Source organism: Lucilia sericata, unplaced genomic scaffold, assembly GCF_015586225.1.
Source record: "Lucilia sericata isolate MDLA Ls3-8-SP2 unplaced genomic scaffold, ASM1558622v1 Contig001113F_arrow, whole genome shotgun sequence".
Classification (NCBI taxonomy): domain Eukaryota; kingdom Metazoa; phylum Arthropoda; class Insecta; order Diptera; family Calliphoridae; genus Lucilia; species Lucilia sericata.
In genome coordinates, this window is record NW_023995085.1 from 17,501 (window position 1) to 38,397 (window position 20,897).

The 20,897-nt window shown below is 30.8% G+C and overlaps 1 protein-coding gene across 1 annotated transcript; it reads left to right on the forward strand.

The window, feature by feature from the left end:
* The first annotated feature begins 485 nt into the window (after positions 1-485).
* On the forward strand, positions 486-20,777 carry LOC119610078 (inhibitor of nuclear factor kappa-B kinase subunit beta). Its single transcript, XM_037965170.1, has 6 exons — positions 486-732; positions 12,862-13,268; positions 15,706-16,740; positions 16,819-16,991; positions 17,055-17,429; positions 20,014-20,777. The coding sequence occupies exons 1-6, from the start codon at positions 618-620 to the stop codon at positions 20,051-20,053; spliced, it is 2,145 nt and encodes a 714-aa protein (XP_037821098.1). The 5' UTR covers positions 486-617; the 3' UTR covers positions 20,054-20,777.
* The last annotated feature ends 120 nt before the right edge of the window (positions 20,778-20,897 follow it).

Here is a 20,897-nt window from a genome sequence, read left to right on the forward strand (position 1 = left end):
TATTATTATTATCAAATTGTCCTGATTTTTTGCTTTGAAATGTTGTTCCGGCTTGATAATTTAATTTTAAAATTAAAGATTTTCATTCAGAGTACACTGAATTGAATAAATAAACACATGTGCAATTATTAATTTAAAATCTTTTCAATAACAAACTAATATTATTTTGAATAAATTTTTTTTACATTTGAAAGTAAAAAAACACGATAATTTAATTTGTGAACGACTATGTTTAAAATCAATTCAAAAAGTACGTTAAAAGCATGACTATGTGAACGTAGTATTTGATTTCAAATTTAGAAAAATAAACGCTAAATAACATTCATTTTTCCAATTGGCTCCACTGTGTGAATATGTTACAAAAAATCCGGCAACTCATCGTCCGCAAGCAACAGTTGAACAGCTGATAACTGTCAGTTTTTAGTACTTGACGAATTGTCAGAAATGAAAAATTGCATGTCGATTGCAAAGTGCTTTTTCAGTTTATTTTTCGTTTATATATTCGTTTTATATATTGAAGTGAATTGAACATTAATTTCTGTGTAAAGAAAATATTAAAAAATATATTTAAAATCGTATATTTTTGTGTGAATGGTGAACATTTTTAAAATTAAACAATGAATAGGCAGCCATTACAATCCTTTGGTAACTGGCAACTTGTTAAGACCTTAGGAGAGGGAGCTTTCGGCGAAGTCCACTTATGGAAGCACAATCAAACTGGGAAAGAATTCGGTAAGTTATATTATTTTCTTGTATAAGAAACAGTGAGGGGTGATTCATAATCAATTCTAAGAATTCATTTATTGTTTTATTAACTGGCGTTGTATTGTATAATTTTTTGTGTTCGTTTCCATTTTTATTGTATTTTTTTTTTTTGCAAATATTAGTGAATATTTATATTTAATATCACAAACATATAAATTATTATTATAGTTCGTAAGCGACACTAGCATCAGTATCGGAAAAAGCATATTCCAAAATTGTTTGTAAATGGAGGAATGTATTGCAATTCAAAGAGGATTTAGTTAGATAAATGATAATAATAGGTTACACCAGCTGGACCAATACCAATACCGGATGTTGTTTTCTTCTTTTTGTAAAATTTGGCAAAAAAAAAATCAAATTGGTTTTACGAAAACAAAACAAAATGTTAATTACCAACAAAAAAAAAAAATAAATAAACAATTTTTGCCAAAAAGAAAGATATGATAAAGAATGAAATGTAAACAAAAAGTTAACAAAACAAAAAAGCCCTTGAGATTGTTAAAAAAACACTAAATGTATAGTATTGTGTTGTTAGGAAATAGTGGATTAATATTTTTGTTCCTTTACTCGTAAGGTTTGCAGGTTTTTACATTAAAGTCGTTCCCGTTGTCAGAAATTAATTGTTTTTATAATAAACACTACTATAGTGACTGCATTTGTGCTGATGTTTGTAACACCCAAAATATTGGTCCTTCAGGTACCTTAAAGTATACCAATCGGTCCATAAACCAATTCTAATTTGATTAAGCTCCCATACTAAGTCGCCTTGTCTAGACCGACTAATTCATATAAAAGCAGCAGTATAAGGATGACAACTTTTCTATAGGTATTTAGTATATGGGCATTTCTACCGAAAAGTATATTTTTTGTCACATCACGTCACGCACATTGACATTGACAATATCTTAGGACCAATCTTTTTTATTGGTCGCACCTTTATCCTATGTATAGAGTTATTAGAGCTCTACATAAAAATATAAACAAATTAAAAATATGTATATTGTTTCCCTAGATATAAGCAGTTAATTGTGCGTGACGTGATGTGACAAAAGTTGTCTTTTCGGTGGAAATGCCCATATGTATATACTAAATACTAAATTTTTCGAATATGTATATGTTCGAATTATTTAATAATTTTAAATCCCTATGATTCGCATAAAAATAATTTACACCTTTACTTGAAAAGTTTGCCTCCGGTAGGTTAGTTGGTAGTGGCATCACAAACTCTGACCCCGATTGTTATATTTTTAAAATTTTAGGTAGAATTATACATACAGTCATGATAAAATTATGATATTTCCTTTATGATCGATTAGTATTTTGAGTGGAAAAAATAAAATTGTTTGTAATAAAAACTATGCATTTGGTAGAAATATTTGAGACTGACAACACTATGCGACAAAAATAAATATGTATGTGATACTATTTTCTGAAAGGTGGATCCGAGTAGAACAAGAATCTGTTTTTGGAATTTGCCTAAAACCTACAAAATCTTGAGATACGGGTAAAAAACTGGCTTTTCGTACATTTAAGCTCTTAGAAGTCTTTTTATTGACATAATACGTTGTTTAAATAACCTGGAGAAATAAATGAGCATTTCATTATCACAAACATATTTTCGGTTTTAGTTTTGCACTGTTTTTCAAGTTTGAAGATATTTTTATAAAGTATTTTATATAGGAACCATACAATTTATCAATGTATTAGAAAACTATGTCCGTTCATGAGTAAAACATAATCTTATTTGGCAAATTTCAAAAACAGATTCTTGTTCTACTCGGATCCACCTTACAGTAAAATAGTATCACTTCTTAGGTACATACATATTTCCATTTTCGTTTCTTTTGTCTCACCGTGTAAACTTTTGTTATTTTATATGAATACCAAGAACTTCAAATTATACAATTTTACAATTTCCTTTCGCAAATTATTTTAAAATTTCATTCATAAAATTTTAAATTTATGAAATTTTCCATTTTTTCTATCAATTTTATTTTTAAACACATTTCATTGGTGTACTAGAAACAATGTTTCATACAATATTCCTATAAGGTATCATGATAAGCTGTGTTATCAGTTTTGAGGTTTGCATTAAATAAATTAAACAAATCATTATAATTTTTTTTTATTTTTTACTTCACAAAGTGTTTGTTGTGATTGCAAAAATCTAAAGAAAACATTAATAATAAATATATAATTTAGTTACTTACTTCCATTATTGTTTATAAATACATATGTTTTTTACGCTCAAGCTTTAATATTCATTATACAAACGCGCGTTATATTTATATTATCAAGCCTTTATTATTAGTAATAAAATTTGGTAAAAAATATACATATAAATATGGGAACTAGGTGAAATATATATAAATATGGGAACTAGGTGAAATTATGGATCGATGTCAACTATTTTCAATAGGCTTAGTTGTTGCTACTTCAACTGGATGCGTCCATAAATCCATTGGACAGAGTGAAGTAGAGTTGGCTGAGCAGTTTGAATATGTGGTGGGTGTCATGAGGACCCTGACCACATGCAGGACATTCGTTGGGGACGGCACGGTCTATACGTGACCAGTAGGCATTGAGCTTGTTGCTCCATCCCGATCTTAGTTGTGCCAGAACTCTTGTTTTCCGCGGCAGGTTTTCTTCCGTGTCTGCTATGGGCGGTGGGCGACCTCCAAGTACGACCTTCATGCGGTATCCTGCGACCGCGTCTCTATGAATGTCGTTCAAAGCTGCCGAATACGAGGACTGATCCAGTGGATCCCGCACATATCTGCATATGTTTTCCTCGTATATACGAAGATCCTTCCTAACATGCCTCGGGGGAGATATCCAATTGTATGATGTTAAATTGGGATGACTTCTCCGATGACATCCCAGGAGGAACTGTTTAGTCAACATGACATTGTGTTCCTTGACTGGAAGGACCTTCGTTTCCTCGTGCAGGTAATGTTCCGAGGTAATTTGTAGGCAGCCCCTTACAGTCGTTAGGGCGGCATTTTGGCAGCTTTGAGTGTTTCTCCACTGTGTATCACTTAGCGAAGGTGACCACACTGTAGCAGCATAGTTAACACTGACCGACCAATCTTTTTATATGTAGCCAACAAGGTTTCTTTATCCATACCCCGAGTGCTGCCTGCTAGCGCTTTGAGGACCTTGTTTCTACTTCGCAATTTGTGCGTGATTGCAGTGGCGTGAGCTGAGGAAGTAAAGAGGCTATCAAATGTGACCTCCAATATTTTTGGGTGGTGCACGGTCGGAATTTGGACTCCATCGACCACGATGTCAAGGTTTACTTCCTTCGTCCAGGTGGTAAAAAGTGTTGTTGACGACTTCGCTGGTGATAATTGCAGGTTACGCGCAGTGAAGAACTGATGTATTTCGTGGAGATAACCATTCGCCAGAACGCATATTTCATCAATGTTGTTGCCCGTCGCCATGATTGTACAGTCGTCCGCATATGAAATCACTTCCACGCCTTGTGGAGGTGCGGGGAGCTTAGAGAGGTAGAAGTTAAACAAAAGTGGCGATAGTACTCCACCTTGAGGTACGCCTTTTTTAACTCTACGGGGTTTGGAGCGTCTGTCTCTAAACTCCACGAACGACTGACGGCCACTCAGATAATTTAAGATCCATCTCTTCGTGTTGTTGGGCATTGTGGATTGCAGGATATCCTCGAAGAGTGTGGCGTGACTGACGGTGCCGAAGGCCTTCGACAGGTCAAGAGCTACTAGTAAAGTCCTTTCACAGGGCCTCTGCTGATTTAAGCCTTGTGAGATCTGAGTGGCAATGGCGGTTAATGCTGTAGTGGTGCTGTGCATTTTGCGGAAGCCATGCTGGTGACGAGCTGCTGTTAGGTGGCTGGACAGCTGGGGGAGGAGAAGCGCCTCAAGAGTCTTCGCGACTGGTGATAAGAGGGAAATCGGCCTGTATGATTGTCCCTCTGTCGCGTCTTTCCCAGGTTTTAAAATGGGAATGACTCTACCCTTTTCCTAGGCTTCGGGTATTACGAGGCTGCTCACTGACTTGTTGAAGACCATAGTCAGGGTTGTGGTATGTCCGTGACTGGAAAGTTGTGAAGTTTGCGAACAACACTTCGTTTCGCCTTGTCTCTCTCAGGGTGCTCAATGAATTGCCGGCAAAATGCGCGCGAGCACCCTTCAGAGCCGGAAATGGGGATATCTGCAAACTTAATCCTCCATCCTTCTTCGTCGGGTTAGAGAGAGATCGAACTGTAGACCACAACTTACTAACACCCGAACTCAGGTTGCTGTTCTTCATGTGATCTAGCCATCTTTTCCGCTTGTCCTCATTTACCAACCTGCTGATTTCAATATTCAGCTGGGTGAGTCTTGGATCACCTGGGTTGGTATTTCGGATGTCATCTCTTTCATCTGCAAGCCTGGCTGCTTCTGCTGGGAAGTGCGGCCGCACTACGGATATACGAGCAGCAGGTATAAAGCGAGCAGCTGCTGAGATGACAGTTTCACGTTGCTGTTCCGCCAGCAACGCACCTCTCTGGTCTTCCCCTAAAGAAGAGTGCCAGAGCTGATGGTGGGTGTTGAAGTCCCCTAGGACAAGACGCATATCGCCGTCTAACAATGTCCTGATGTCGGGAAGGTAGCCTGCTGGACAGCTGGCTACTGGCGGAATATAGACATTATAGAGCTCTAAGTCAGTTTCTCCCGATCTAACTGCAATACCTTGAACTTAGGCTTAGTCCTATTTTCTGCTAAATTTCATCACATTCTGTTAAAAATCGAGATTTGTACGTTTTGTGTAATGAAACTGTCTGATAAGTAATTCCCCCTCATATTCTTTTAGAATATAAGATCTTGATTTTTTTTTTTATTATTCTTCGTAAGAGAGCTTTTATATTTTTATCATGTTTTACTTTTAAATGTAACAATTAACACCAAATTACTTTATGAGTCGATTTAGCGATGTTCGTCGGTCCATATAAACGTAATTAAACTATATATTGTAAGTTCGGTGATATCTCTTATATGTAAATGATTTGAAACTTATTAAAAAGTATTAAAATCACTCTATGCATATTGTTTGTTTACAAAAATTACTAAAAACGCTCAACAACTTTCATTTTCTTTTGGTAGTAACTAGATACATATGAATTTGTATTTGTACGAATAATAAACATAAAGCATGTTTCAGACTGTTTTAAGATTATGGACGAATTTAAATACTAATGTGGGTCACTGTGTATACATTGATTGGTGCGTGCTTTTATCAAATAATAGAAGTTTATAACTTAAAGCAAGAGGTTTGTAATAGGCTATGCCGATTCTTATATACCCACTATCAAAACAATATATCGTAAATTTGTGAATTTCGGAAGCCGATACTTTTGTAATTTACTTCTAAGATTTACTGATTTATTAGATTTATGATAAATTGTGTTGTGGTATAACGGGCCTGCTAATGAACCAGCTTTACAGAATTTAAACTTGTAATTTATTTGGAGAATATCATTGGAAATTTTCAGCATCCATCTGACTCTTTGTATGTTATTGTGGTTTTAATCGAATTACATATAGACAGACGCATGGATTGTCTTAGAATATGATAATATAAATTTGTATAGAAGTTTATATTCGGAAAAAATTATATAAAAAATAGCCCTTAGTTCGAAACAACCAAAACTGTAGGAAATTTAATTCTCTATAGAAATTAGAATATTATCATATAAAATTTTTCCGCAAAAAACGTATTTTTTCTTAAACTATATAGTATATACATATGTATATTATTTTCATAATGTTGTGAAAATAAGAAAACAAGTTCTTTTACTAAATTTTAAAAAAAAATATGGAAATTTATCAAAAAATTTTTGGGAATCACGTATATGTATGTACTATGGATGTATGTATATTTATCGAAAAGTTTTTCTAAAATAAAAAAAAACCAAATTATTTAAATCCGCAAGTTTAGATTTATTTATCATCTTTTTTGTGTTGTATAAATATATGTACATATGTATAATAGAAATAGGTTTGAATATTTATATGCGTGCAGTTAAATACATATATATTTTTTTATTATTCTAATACAAACACGTGCAAACATTTTAATTGGCCAAATATAAATATATGTACATATATTGATAAACACTATATTAATATATGTATATATATTCATATGTATGTATTGTATTTATAAACTCTTTCAACTGATAATATAAAACTATGGAAATACCATTTCAATACAAGTAGGCTTCAAATGAAACGAGATATTGTTAAAATTTTCTACTACCGGTACTTGTATGTAAATCCCATAACATTTGTCTCCATATTTTGTAAAAATTAATGTGCGGGATTTTCCACTTTTCCTGAATAATTTTACTTTCTTTTTTCTTTTTTTATTAAAGACTAAAGTTTAACTAATTTATAAAATTATTTAATTTTTACAAAAATTTATTAAGGAGTTTCATTTAAACACTTACAAAAGCCTCGTATACTGTGCAATCTGTGCTAATTCTAGGGGAAATTATTTGCACAACACCAATATATTTGATCGTCTATATAAACTGAAAAGTTCAGACTTATTTGATTTCATTTAAATGATTTAGTTTTCTTTTTAAATTAATTTAAAATAAAAAAGTCAATAATGAATTAATTTTTAATAAAAACTTTTCGATGAGTGTTAAACTTTATACAAACCTTCATTTCATTTCTATGCTCCAGATCAAAGTATATTAATAAAGTAGCGACATCTCTTGTTTGTACAACAACATCTACAACAACCACATGTATTTTGTTTTTGGAATAATTTAAGATTGTGTCAAAATAAAATTTCCTTGAACAACAATGTGAACAAAACATAAATAAAAAATATTACTTTTAAGTTAAAAATATTAACGATTTAATTATATTATTATATATTATACAATTTATTACACCTTTAAACTACTTTAAAACCACTTTTAATTCACTTTTTCAACTTTTCACAAATTTTAACAAATAGCAAAACACAATTTAAAAATGGCGACGTAAACAATGTTAACAATTTTCAAAACAAACTTTGACAATTTGCTTCATTTATCTAGTTTAAAAAAAATAGTCAGCTGTTCAAGTGATGCTACTTTATTAATTTACTTTGCTCCAGATCATGAGATTTCTTATATCGAGGGATTATATTCAATAGTCGCTATCTGTCATTTTTATGAAAATGAGATTTTGATGGCAAAATATTCAGCAAACTATCACGTATCAGTGATATAAATTTCAAAGAAAAAAAAATTTTTTGCCAATTTTATAGCATTTTTTAAATTTCTCTATCTTAAAAAAAGAAAAATTCTGAATGCAAAACTCTCTATCTTATCCAAAAATTGCTTCAAACTCGATCCCTTTGGATAATTTTCTGTTGCAAAACAAGTCTTCTTCTTTGGACATGCTGAACACAAATCCGTCAAAATATTTAAAATCGGTCTAATAGTTTTTGAGATATCGCTCATTATGATACTAATTAAATCAATTTTATTGTCGTGTTTAACCATATAACATTGATTTTGGACCAAAACATTATAATCTGTTGCTTTTTCAACAATTTGGTTTCTTTTTCTCCATTAAATTGTATAAAATATAATATTTATTGATTTTAATTCAAATAAAAATTTTATGTTTCCATGAAAAACTCTCTATCTGTTGGTTGAATGAACATTTTCGTAGAAAAATAAGTTCTATCTGATATAAATTTGTGAATAATTTTGTAAATAATGCAAAAATTAAAATTCTTTTTATATAATGGTTTAGAATATGGTCGTAAAAATATATTGTAAAAGAAAAAATTAAAAAATCTTCACGAACTAGCGAAATAAACAGTTTTTTTTGCTCTCCTGAAAACTTGTATTATTTTAGATAGAGACTATTGAATATAGTCCCTCGATATATTATTGAAAATTTAAACTTTGCATACGCGGATGACGTTGCGGTAGTAGTTTCAAGGTTTCTTCTGAATGCGATTTCTCAAAGACTCGAGATAGCACTTAATGGAGTATGGACAGTGGTTTGAGTGTAAATCCGAGCAAAATCGAACTTGTATTTTATACTAGGAAATCGACAGCTTCACGCTGCCTCGTAAACTGGATTAATGAAGCGTTATTAAACCAATTCTTTTACACGGATTGGTTGTTTGGTGGAAAGCACCGAACAAAAACTTCAATTCTATACTCCTTGACAAAATTCTAAAAAGGATATCAATCCTCATAACTGGATCATTGAGAACAACATCAAACAAATCTTTATTTGCACTGCTGCACTGGATTCCAATTGATTTATTGCCCAGAAAACTGGCATTTGGAACAGTTTTATAAGACTCAATGCAATAGGTGTATGGACATACAAGTCGCCCAAGTATTATATAGGAGATATCTGTTCTCTCTAATATTGATTACTGCACTCTCAAACCCTGCTTCCACAGAATTTCGCTTATACTATTTCCGTAAACTCTGCACTGGAGGAAGATAGCTCTGCAAGAACCCTTTCGGTGTACACAGACGGTTCCAAAAAAGCCGAACTAGTGGGAGGTGCCATTTTCATTCCTGAATTTGGGATAAAAATAAGTTTTAGTAAACAAAATGAAGGTAGTCCATCAGCCATAAAAGAAGCTGCAAATTGGCTTTGGTATTACAGAATATCAAATAGAGATATTCAAATTTATTCCAATAGTCTAACTGCTATCAAATCTCTGATTGGTGTAAATACTACATCTATACTAGTCCAGGAATGAAATAGGATGGATGGGTACACGGGGATTTGATTCGCACCTATGTAGCTAATGAAAATTGTCGCTTCAATGTCCGAAAAGGACATAGACATCTTTTGCGGCATTCCGCTAAAAGCTTGCAAACAAAGATAAAAGTTTCTATGAACTTTCCCAGGCAATATGTCATAATGAGCCAACTTGTATCATTACCAGGAACATGTGGTCAAGTTTTAATAGTAAATGCCCGTCATATCTCCTACAACTATATAATAATCTCAACTATCTAGTTGCCGTCATCACAGTTCATGGTTTATTTGGGAACCACGCAAGAAGACTTGGCATACACTACAACGACTTCTACAGAAGCTGCCAGTATGAAGAAGAGGAAGAATCCATAGAACATCTTCTCTGCCATAAAATATTAACGCCTTCATTGGATAAAGCGATTGGTTTTGAAATCATCTATTATACGACATTTTCACAGCCCATAAGGACCAAACACTTTCTCTTCTTTTTCTCTAACTCGACTACACTTTACTCAAAACATACTCTTATCTTTAAACTCTTAACATACTCTTTACTTTTTCTAACTTAACCCACACACTTCTCCTTCTTTTCTCTTTTGCTTTTCATTATCTTTGTAGGTATTACAAAGGGACCAACAGGACCCAAGTGAGCGTTTTTTCCAGCCTGGATACCAAACATAACCTAAGATCAAGTTAATTTTGTCATGTCGTTTGAAAAACATGAACATTTTGGATTAGGACCCACAAAATCATATGAACATATATATACATATGTATATTATAGGATTAGTTGACTCTGAACGTCCGAACGTCTGTCTGTTAAATGAACGAGCTGGAAAGCTGAATTCACAGATATTAGCACAAACGTATTACTACTTGTGCTTAAGACTGTGCCTCCAAACTAGACGTTTTCAATCACAAGAAACTGTAAGCATCAGCATTATTTTGTGATACATATTAAATAATTGTTTATACAAAAATTAATACTTCATTTTTCGGATGATATCATTGCGGTTAAGACTAGATTTTAATAAGCTTTTAAAGCAAGAAGATTTTTTAGATGTGGTCAGCAAAAGCATGAACAAAAGGAATAAAAGTCATATAAATAAACAATAAAATCATAAAGTAGAACTTAAAATTTATACTTTGAGAATGATAACTCTTTCATAGTTGATATAAAATTATAAAATCTGTTATGTCCCATCTGTTAGCTTTAAAGTAAAGATTTAATCTATGTTATATATATTCTGAGACCAGAATAGGACAAGTTTCGACTTTGTTTCAAATTGTTAGAGTGCTATATTCGTCTGAGCCGAATCCTTAATACCCTCCACCAACTACTTTTATATTAATACTTTTCTAATTGATCAAATATTTGTAAAAATAAGTTTTATCATGTCTTAAATAGAAAAATCCCAAGATTTAAACAACTTAAATCTATTAGAATTCCAAGATTTATTGAACATTACAAACGCCATTTTCTTTTATATTTTTATATCGCCCTAAGATATGCTTTAGCAATATTTAGTAATTTGCATGTATGCATGCACCTATCGTGAAAAAATCTTGAAATATAATTTTTGTATACAAAACTAATATTTGTGCCAAATTTTGTATCAATAGCTTTATTTGGTAATGAGTAATGTGTGTTTAAGAGATTTTCGTAAAAGGACCTTGTATGGGAGCTATGACCAATTATATATATAAAGACAAAATTTCAAAATTCTGTATATATATATCATTATTTGGTAATGAATATTGTGCATTTAAGTAATTTTCTGAAGGGGACCTAGTATGAGTGCTATGACCAAATATGGACCGATCGTAAAATGAGTTATGTGCCTTTAAGTGTTTTTCTGAAAGGGACCTTGTATAGCAGCTATGATCAATTATGGACCGATAGGAAATAGTAATAGTTCTCTGTATATGAGCAATACTTGTACCAAATTTTATATGGATATCTTAATTTAGTAATGAGTTATATGCGTTTAAGTGATTTTCGGGAGGGGACCTTGCATGGGAGCTATGACCAATTATGGACCGATCGGAAAAGACTTTCACAGTAATATTTCTGTGCATATGAGTAATACTTGTACCAAATTTTATATGGATATCTTATTTAAGTAATGAGTTATGCGCGTTTAAGTGATTTTCGGGAGTGGACCTTGTATGGGAGCTATGACCAATTATGGACCTATCGGAAAAAAGGTCACAGTAATATCTCTGTGCATATGAGTAATACTTGTACCAAATTTTATATGGATATCTTAATTTAGTAATGAGTTATGCGCGTTTAAGTGATTTTCGGGAGGGGACCTTGTATGGGAGCTATGTCCAATTATGGACCGATTGGAAACAACTTTCACAGTAATATTTCTATGCATATGGGCAATACGTGTACCAAATTTTATATGGATATCTTAATTTAGTAATGAGATATGCGCGTTTAAGTGATTTTCTTGAGGGGACCTTGTATGGGAGCTATGTCCAATTATGGACCGATTCAGAAAATTTTTTCTCTGTATGAATTCTATTGACATAAGATTGTAAAATTTTGTGAAGATATCGACATTGTGACGGAAGTTATTAACAAAAACCCCATTTTCCGGGAATATGTACTTTTGTATGGGAGGTATATGAAATTGTGGACCGATTCTGGAAATTTTCAGCAGGGATCAAGCTCTTGTGTAGAAACGAATGTGTGGAATTATCTTGCATAGTTTTCGAGAAAATTATATCAGAATGTGTAAAAAATGCTTATTTTTTCGAGGTTGTTTTAAATTTTGATTCATAACTTTTCCCGGTGTGAACCGATTTTGCCCATTTTCAATACCAAACAACTTAGGAAAATGAAGAACATTTTGGGTGAATTAGGTTAAACTCTATATCTTCGTTTTATCGTGAGCGTGTTTTACACAGACAGACGGACAGACGAACATAGCTAAATCGACTCAGAATTTGATAAGGACCGAGAATATATATACTTTGTTGGGTCTCAGATGAATATTTCTTGGTCTTACACACGGAATGACAAAGTTATATATACCCTCTATCACCACTGATGGTGGTGGAGGTTATAAAAATAATATTTCTTCATACGTGAGCTTCCTCTATTAATAAATATGACATAAAATTTTATACTAATTCTTTACTCAACATGTTTGTTGTAAAAAAATACGATTGATTTCTTGGAAATTTGATAATATTAATACAAATACTCACACTTACTATACAGACGATTTGTATAGTAAATAAAAGAAAAAATATTTTATTTTTTAATTGTTTAAGGCATACACTGTTTGTTTATTAATTTTATTATTTCATTGTGTTCTTATTTATATTACAGCCACCAAACGTTTAAAGGCAAATCCAAAATTAAACGCCGATGAAATAAGCATAATGCACAAACGTTGGCATCAAGAATACAGATGGATGCAAAATCTACAAACACCACATATTGTAAGATCTGCTAACATAAATGATGAGGAGTTTTTTAGATATTTAGCGGGTGGCAATCATGTAGAACATTCATTGCCCGTTATTATAATGGAATATTGTAATGGTGGTGATTTGAGAAGGCAACTGAATCAAGTAGAAAATGTTAATGGTTTGAAAGAGTTTGAAATACGTACAATTTTAAATGCTCTACTTTGTGCCATCGATTATTTGCATCAAGTATATAATATCGAACATCGTGATATAAAGCCTGAAAATATTATTTTACATATAGAGGGAAATAAAAAGATTTATAAGGTAATAATTAAGTAACTAAATATTTTATGCTTAAAATGTTTTCAATTTCAAATCAATGAAGATCCAAAGATAGAGTTACAAACTAAAAAATAAAATAAGTAGAGGAGAGATGAATGGAAGATTTACCGATTCGATTCCCTTATGAATGAAATGTGAGAGAAACTGAGTCTTCTTATAAACCCAGTCGAAGAAATGACTAATTCCCCTCATAAAACCTATTAGACGGTTATTTCCCCCACTTCGTAATGAAACATATTTCCCAGCCATTTCAGTCTGAAATTCTGTTTTCTAGGACTTTGCAAAATTATATACTCGATCTCTATTTCCTCTGCATCCTCGCATAGCCTACAATAGTTCGATATATTACGTCGATATTATTGTCCCCAACCTCATTAGTATATTATAGTATAATAGCAAAACGGACCCTAAGAGCATTACAACAATCTACTAGCAGGCGCAAATGTATGTATGTATGTATGTATGTATGTATGTATGTATGTATGTATGATGTATGTATGTATGTATTGTATGTATGTATGTATGTATGTATGTATGTATGTATGTATGTATGTATGTAGTATGTATGTATGTATGTATGTATGTATGTATGTAGTATGTATGTATGTATGTATGTATGTATGTATGTATGTATGTATGTATGTCTGTATGTATGTATGTATGTATGTATGTATGTATGTATGTATGTATGTATGTATGTATGTATGTATGTATGTATGTATGTATGTATGTATGTATGTATGTATGTATGTATGTATGTATGTATGTATGTATGTATGTATGTATGTATGTATGTATGTATGTATGTATGTATGTATGTATGTATGTATGTATGTATGTATGTATGTATGTATGTATGTATGTATGTATGTATGTATGTAGGTATGTATGTATGTATGTATGTATGTATGTATGTATGTATGTATGTATGTATGTATGTAGTATGTATGTATGTATGTATGTATGTATGTATGTATGTATGTATGTATGTATGTATGTATGTATGTATGTATGTATGTATGTATGTATGTATGTATGTATGTATGTATGTATGTATGTATGTATGTATGTATGTATGTATGTATGTATGTATGTATGTATGTATGTATGTATGTATGTATGTATGTATGTATGTATGTATGTATGTATGTATGTATGTATGTATGTATGTATGTATGTATGTATGTATGTATGTATGTATGTATGTATGTATGTATGTATGTATGTATGTATGTATGTATGTATGTATGTATGTATGTATGTATGTATGTATGTATGTATGTATGTATGTATGTATGTATGTATGTATGCATGCATGCATGCATGCATGCATGCATGCATGCATGCATGTATGTATGTATGTATGTATGTATGTATGTATGTATGTATGTATGTATGTATGTATGTATGTATGTATGTATGTATGTATGTATGTATGTATGTATGTATGTATGTATGTATGTATGTATGTATGTATGTATGTATGTATGTATGTATGTATGTATGTATGTATGTATGTCTGTATGTATGTATGTATGTATGTATGTATGCATGTATGTATGTATGTATGTATGTTCCAAAATTTTTGTACGATAAGCTTAAATGCCAATATGAAAATTTTATGTAATAATGGGCGGGATAAGAAAGAGTGGGCTTGTCATCCGGAGAAAATATAAAATTTGGAGTGCTCAAATTTCGCCCGAACCACTATGATATCAATATAAATATTTAAGACAAATATGGGCGGACTAGAAAAAGGGGGCGTGGTACTTCCCATATAAATTAAATACAAAAATTTGTATATCGGGGAAGCTATTGGAGCTATAATGCTCAAATCTTGCATTAATAATTTTGACATCCCTGTTAATGAATTGGCGGATCACGGGAACGTGGTCCCTCTCATAAGAAAAAATCGTATATCCGGAAAACTATTGGAGCTAGAATGCTCAAATTTTGCACGTACAATTTTGACAATCGTGTAAACATTTGTCTAATAAATTGACGGACTAAGGAAGCGTAAATACAAAAATTCGTATATCTAGGAAACCCATTATAGCTAAAATCCTTAAATTTTGCACGATCAACACAGAAATTCATGTGAATAATTTGCAAAAAAATAACCCGACAAGCAATCGGGGCATGTATAAATTAAATTGTAAATATGAAAAATCGTAAGGGATTTTTTTATTTATATTGTCTCTACGTTTATAGCTAGTTATTTATAAAATAAATCCAAAACTCATAAAATTTAAAATGCTTCGTCTTGATGGAATGAGAACCTACGAGAGGAAGATTTTTGTCAGTTTTTCGTTCTTCAGTACTTTTCGAATTTTTGTTTGTTTTCCTAATGCTTTTTAAAGAGTCGATGCTATCTTAGTTGTTTTTTTTTTATCACATTGTTGTTTTGTTTACTTTTTAGCTCACCGATTTCGGTTATGCACGCGAAATTCCTGAGTCTACTGTAGCACAAAGTGTTGTTGGTACCCGCAACTATGTAGCACCTGAAGTTATTGATCCTGGAGATTATACAGAAACCGTTGATTATTGGTCCATTGGTATAGTGGCTTACGAGATTATTTGTGGCCATCAACCCTTCTTACCACATCAAACATTTTTTAATCGCATGACTAACATAAAACGAAAAACACGAGAATGCATTGCTATTGCAGAAGATGTTGACCATCCAGATACAGAAAATTTTATTTTCATTAAACATTTGCCTGCTCAAAATCATTCCAGTACAATTTTTATAAAAAAGATGGAAGATTGGTTACGTTTAACTTTGGATATTGATTACAAAACCAGAGGCCGAAATAGTAAAAACGAATTGAAATTCTATACAGATATGCGTTCGCTGTTAAATAAAAAAATCGTAACAGTGTTTTCTTTAAAATCATATGAAAAATTTTACTATGACATCGAAGCATACTCGAGTTTAGAGAATTTTTTGCAACACATTTCATATGATACTCAAATTGATATTAATAATATATTCGCAATAAATCCACCATTACATCCATGTAAAAATATACTAAATCCCTTGGATTATTATGTTCCAGAATGGAGTGACATCAGTAATCCTTTAAATCCTCCTGTCATGTTGTTTGTGGGCGAGTTTTTAATACAAAGTGAATTGAATATAAATGAAGAAAAACATTTTCTTATTAGCGATACAATTAAAAGCTGTGTGAATATCAATCCACAAGAAGGAAATATTCCCGTATGGTTGTTGCAGCAGTTTGAGAAAGACGTCCATTTCATGTTAACCAAAGAACAACATTATTTAGTTTGTTATCTAATGGGACTTGAGAATTACGTAATTGAAATCGAACATAATGTGTTTAAGTACAAAGATGAAATTAATAAGCTTATTAAAAAAACATCAGAACTCGTCGGAAGTGTTAAATATTCCAATATATTTTTGAATGAATTTCTAAATATTCAAAATGGACAGGTAGGTTTTCATTTATTTCATTGGAAATGACATAGAGCGTTCAATACACTTAAACAATATTGAACTTTTATGTTTTAGATAGCCAACTCAACAATAGATATGGCACAAAAGATAAATACGCAATGCCAAGATTTTGAAGCCAATATTGTACCAATGTTAAGTCGTTTATACACTGAAATCTTACAAACTTTCCGAGATTTGGCTAACAATACGATTTACAAAGAAGTCAGAGAACAAGACATTTTTGAACTGTAAGTATACGAAGTTAAAAGTTACATTCAACACTTTATCTGTAATTTGTTTATTACTTTTAGCTTAAAATACCGCAAGTATCTTAATTATGAATATCCTCTTAATCAGCGTTTAGAAAATGCTCAATGTGCTTTTGACAAGTGTATCCATGAATTTATAAGTTTTACCAAGAGTAGTAAATGGAAAGAGACTCGTGAAAAAATAAATAAAAATCTACAATTATACAATAATTTACGCCAACAAGTTAACAATGTATTTAATGAAATGATACGATTGGAAAATGAACTACATGAATATACCAGATCGGTTGTAAGACATACCATGAACAATACTCGTTCGACTTCGAGTATGATTGCTTTGGATGGTACTAATGAGCAGTATTCATTAAGTGCTTTTGATTCCGAAACTCCAGAATTGATAAACGATTGTCAATCTATGTAAGTAAATGTACATATTATTATATATTTTTAAATAATTTTGCAGTTTGTTTTGAGTTTTAGAAGGTAGAATGTAACACTGATTATCCTATTATCTACATTAAGAACTGTTGATTCTGAAACTATAAAATTTCTTGGATTTAATTTTTCCTTTAAAAACTTTTGAAAATTTAAAAACGAATGTCTAATTTTTCTCGCAAATTAAAAACTTGAAAGTTAACTACTTTTTTATTCCAATTCAGTCTGTAAAAAAGAACATTTAAAAAGAAGTTAAAATTCATCGGTTGATCTCAGCTTAAAGGCGTGTGCAGGGCCTTCTTGGTCTTCTACACAAGTAATTTTTATCGTTTTTCTTAGGATTTGAACGATATCGTCAGCATATAAGACATATAATACAGGTCTAAGTCCATTTTACTCAAATAGATAGATAGATAGATAGATAGATAGATAGATAGATAGATAGATAGATAGATAGAAGATAGATAGATAGATAGATAGATAGATAGATAGATAGATAGATAGATAGATAGATAGATAGATAGATAGATAGATAGATAATTAGATAGATAGATAGATAGATAGATAGATAGATAGATAGATAGATTAGATAGATAGATAGATAGATAGATAGATAGATAGATAGATAGCGGATAGAGATAGATAGATAGCGGATAGAGATAGATAGATAGATAGATAGCGGATAGAGATAGATAGATAGATAGATAGCGGATAGAGATAGATAGATAGATAGATAGATAGATAGATAGATAGATAGATAGATAGATAGATAGATAGATAGATGTGGCCTCCGGTAGGTTAGTGGTTAGTGTTCTAGTCTGGTAGACCGGAGGTGGTGGGTTCGATTCCCACCTGAGGCACTGGTTAAGGAGCGCACAACAGGCCCGATAGAGGCCTAGGTGTATTTCTTCGGATTTGATGTATATTCATCCTCCTTTCAAACTAACTAACTAACTAACTAGATAGAATAGATAGATAGATAGATAGATCGATAGATAGATAGATAGATAGATAGATAGATAGATAGATAGATAGATAGATAGAATAGATAGATAGATAGATAGATAGATAGATAGATAGATAGATAGATAGATAGATAGATAGATAGATAGACAGATAGATAGATAGATAGATAGATAGATAGATAGATAGATAGATAGATAGATAGATAGATAGATAGATAGATAGATAGATAGATAGATAGATAGATAGATAGATAGAGATAGATAGATAGATAGATAGACAGATAGATAGATAGATAGATAGATAGATAGATAGAAGATAGATAGATAGATAGATAGATAGATAGATAGATAGATAGATAGATAGATAGATAGCTAGATAGATAGATAGATAGATAGATAGATAGATAGATAGATAGATAGATAGATAGATAGATAGATAGATAGATAGATAGATAGATAGATAGATAGATAGATAGATAGATAGATAGATAGATAGATAGATAGATAGATAGATAGATAGATAGATAGATAGATAGATAGATAGATAGATAGATAGATAGATAGATAGATAGATAGATAGATAGATAGATAGATAGATAGATAGATAGATAGATAGATAGATAGATAGATAGATAGATAGATAGATAGATAGATAGATAGATAGATAGATAGATAGATAGATAGATAGATAGATAGATAGATAGATAGATAGATAGATAGATAGATAGATAGATAGATAGATAGATAGATAGATAGATAGATAGATAGATAGATAGATAGATAGATAGATAGATAGATAGATAGATAGATAGATAGATAGATAGATAGATAGATAGATAGATAGATAGATAGATAGATAGATAGATAGATAGATAGATAGATAGATAGATAGATAGATAGATAGATAGATAGATAGATAGATAGATAGATAGATAGATAGATAGATAGATAGATAGATAGATAGATAGATAGATAGATAGATAGATAGATAGATAGATAGATAGATAGATAGATAGATAGATAGATAGATAGATAGATAGATATAGATGGATGGATGGATAGATGGATAGATAAGCTTTTTAAAATAATTTCAAAATCTTAAGATTTTTTAAAAAGATCGAGATTTGTTTCAATACTTCTTACACCTACACTATTATTATTATCTGTATCCAATCGTAATAACCACATAATAACTTTATAAGTCGGAAGGCATGTAAATCTGTGTGTCTATGTAAACCTTGTACACATGCACGCAGATAATATCATTAAATTTTGCACATACTCTTTTCATGATCCAAGGATGAAGCTTATTGTATATGTTTGAAATCAGTACATTATTTCACCTAGTTCCAATACAACTTTTGAGCTAATAATTATCTTAAATGTTTTAGTATCTCTACCAAAATCTGCAAAAATTTGTTATACATATAAGTTTAAATGATACTGCTGATTTTCATAATTATCTGGCCTTATTTGACTTTGTGTTTGTTTGGGAATTGCTTCAAATTACTTAAAAAGAAATGTGTTACTACTTGAAAATATTATTCTTTATTTTAAATCAAATTTTATAAAAAATATTTCTATGTTTTTTTACATTTCAGCATCAACGCTATGCAGTCTTCAATGTATATAGATGAATAAACAGTGCCGTATATTTATTTCATATGTTTAAATATAAATCATTTGATATCAATTAAAAATTAGTCATAAGTTTTTATGTACATATACTATATTTAGTTTAAGATATTCTACATTTTACTTTCAATACAAAGAAGTACGGATGATAATGGTAGAGCTTTACTAACATCTATCACTTCTTAAAGTTAAGAAAACTTTAAAAAGTAGTAGATGTTAGTAGAGCTCTACCTACCTACCTATTATGTATAGTAGATCGACTTAGGGACCTAATGTATGTATATTCAAATGTTAATTCTTAATAATGAGATGTTATCTTTCCCTTATAGAAATTTACACATAGGATAAGATAACATTTCATTATTAATGACTATTACTTTGTTTGAATATTAAAAAAGGTTTTAAAACATCTGTAAGTATGTCTAATGTATAAATGTTTTTTTAAAGTTATTTTAAGAAATTTAGATTTTAATTTTTATATACAACGTATGAAATATATATAAATTTTAATGTACAAAATTTTATTTTTAATTATTTTACCTTTAAATGTTTTAGTTTAGCGTTTAATGTACATATATGTAGTTATTGTGATAATCTTTATATATACATATATATATTTTTGTATAATACAACTCAATGGAAAATTTGCAAAATTTTTTATTGGGATTTAGTTTTTTTTTTTTTTTAATATTGTTAAAAGTCTGTTATAAAAAGAAAAATATAACTACACACACAAATTTATTTGTTTCTTTATTTATGTACCATGTATGTTATAATACAAAATATATGCTTACTTTGCAATGTCAATAATGTTTGATAAGTCAGCAATAATTCTCTTTATAACTCAAGT

What these genes read in the sequence shown, in the direction of transcription:
- LOC119610078 (XM_037965170.1), top strand. Translation starts at nt 618, where the DNA reads ATGAATAGGCAGCCATTACAATCCTTTGGTAACTGGCAACTTGTTAAG. An exon ending in GAACAAGACATTTTTGAACT is followed by an intron (nt 16,992 to 17,054) that starts GTAAGTATACGA and finishes TATTACTTTTAG; the next exon opens with CTTAAAATACCGCAAGTATC. An exon ending in ATAAACGATTGTCAATCTAT is followed by an intron (nt 17,430 to 20,013) that starts GTAAGTAAATGT and finishes TTTACATTTCAG; the next exon opens with CATCAACGCTATGCAGTCTT.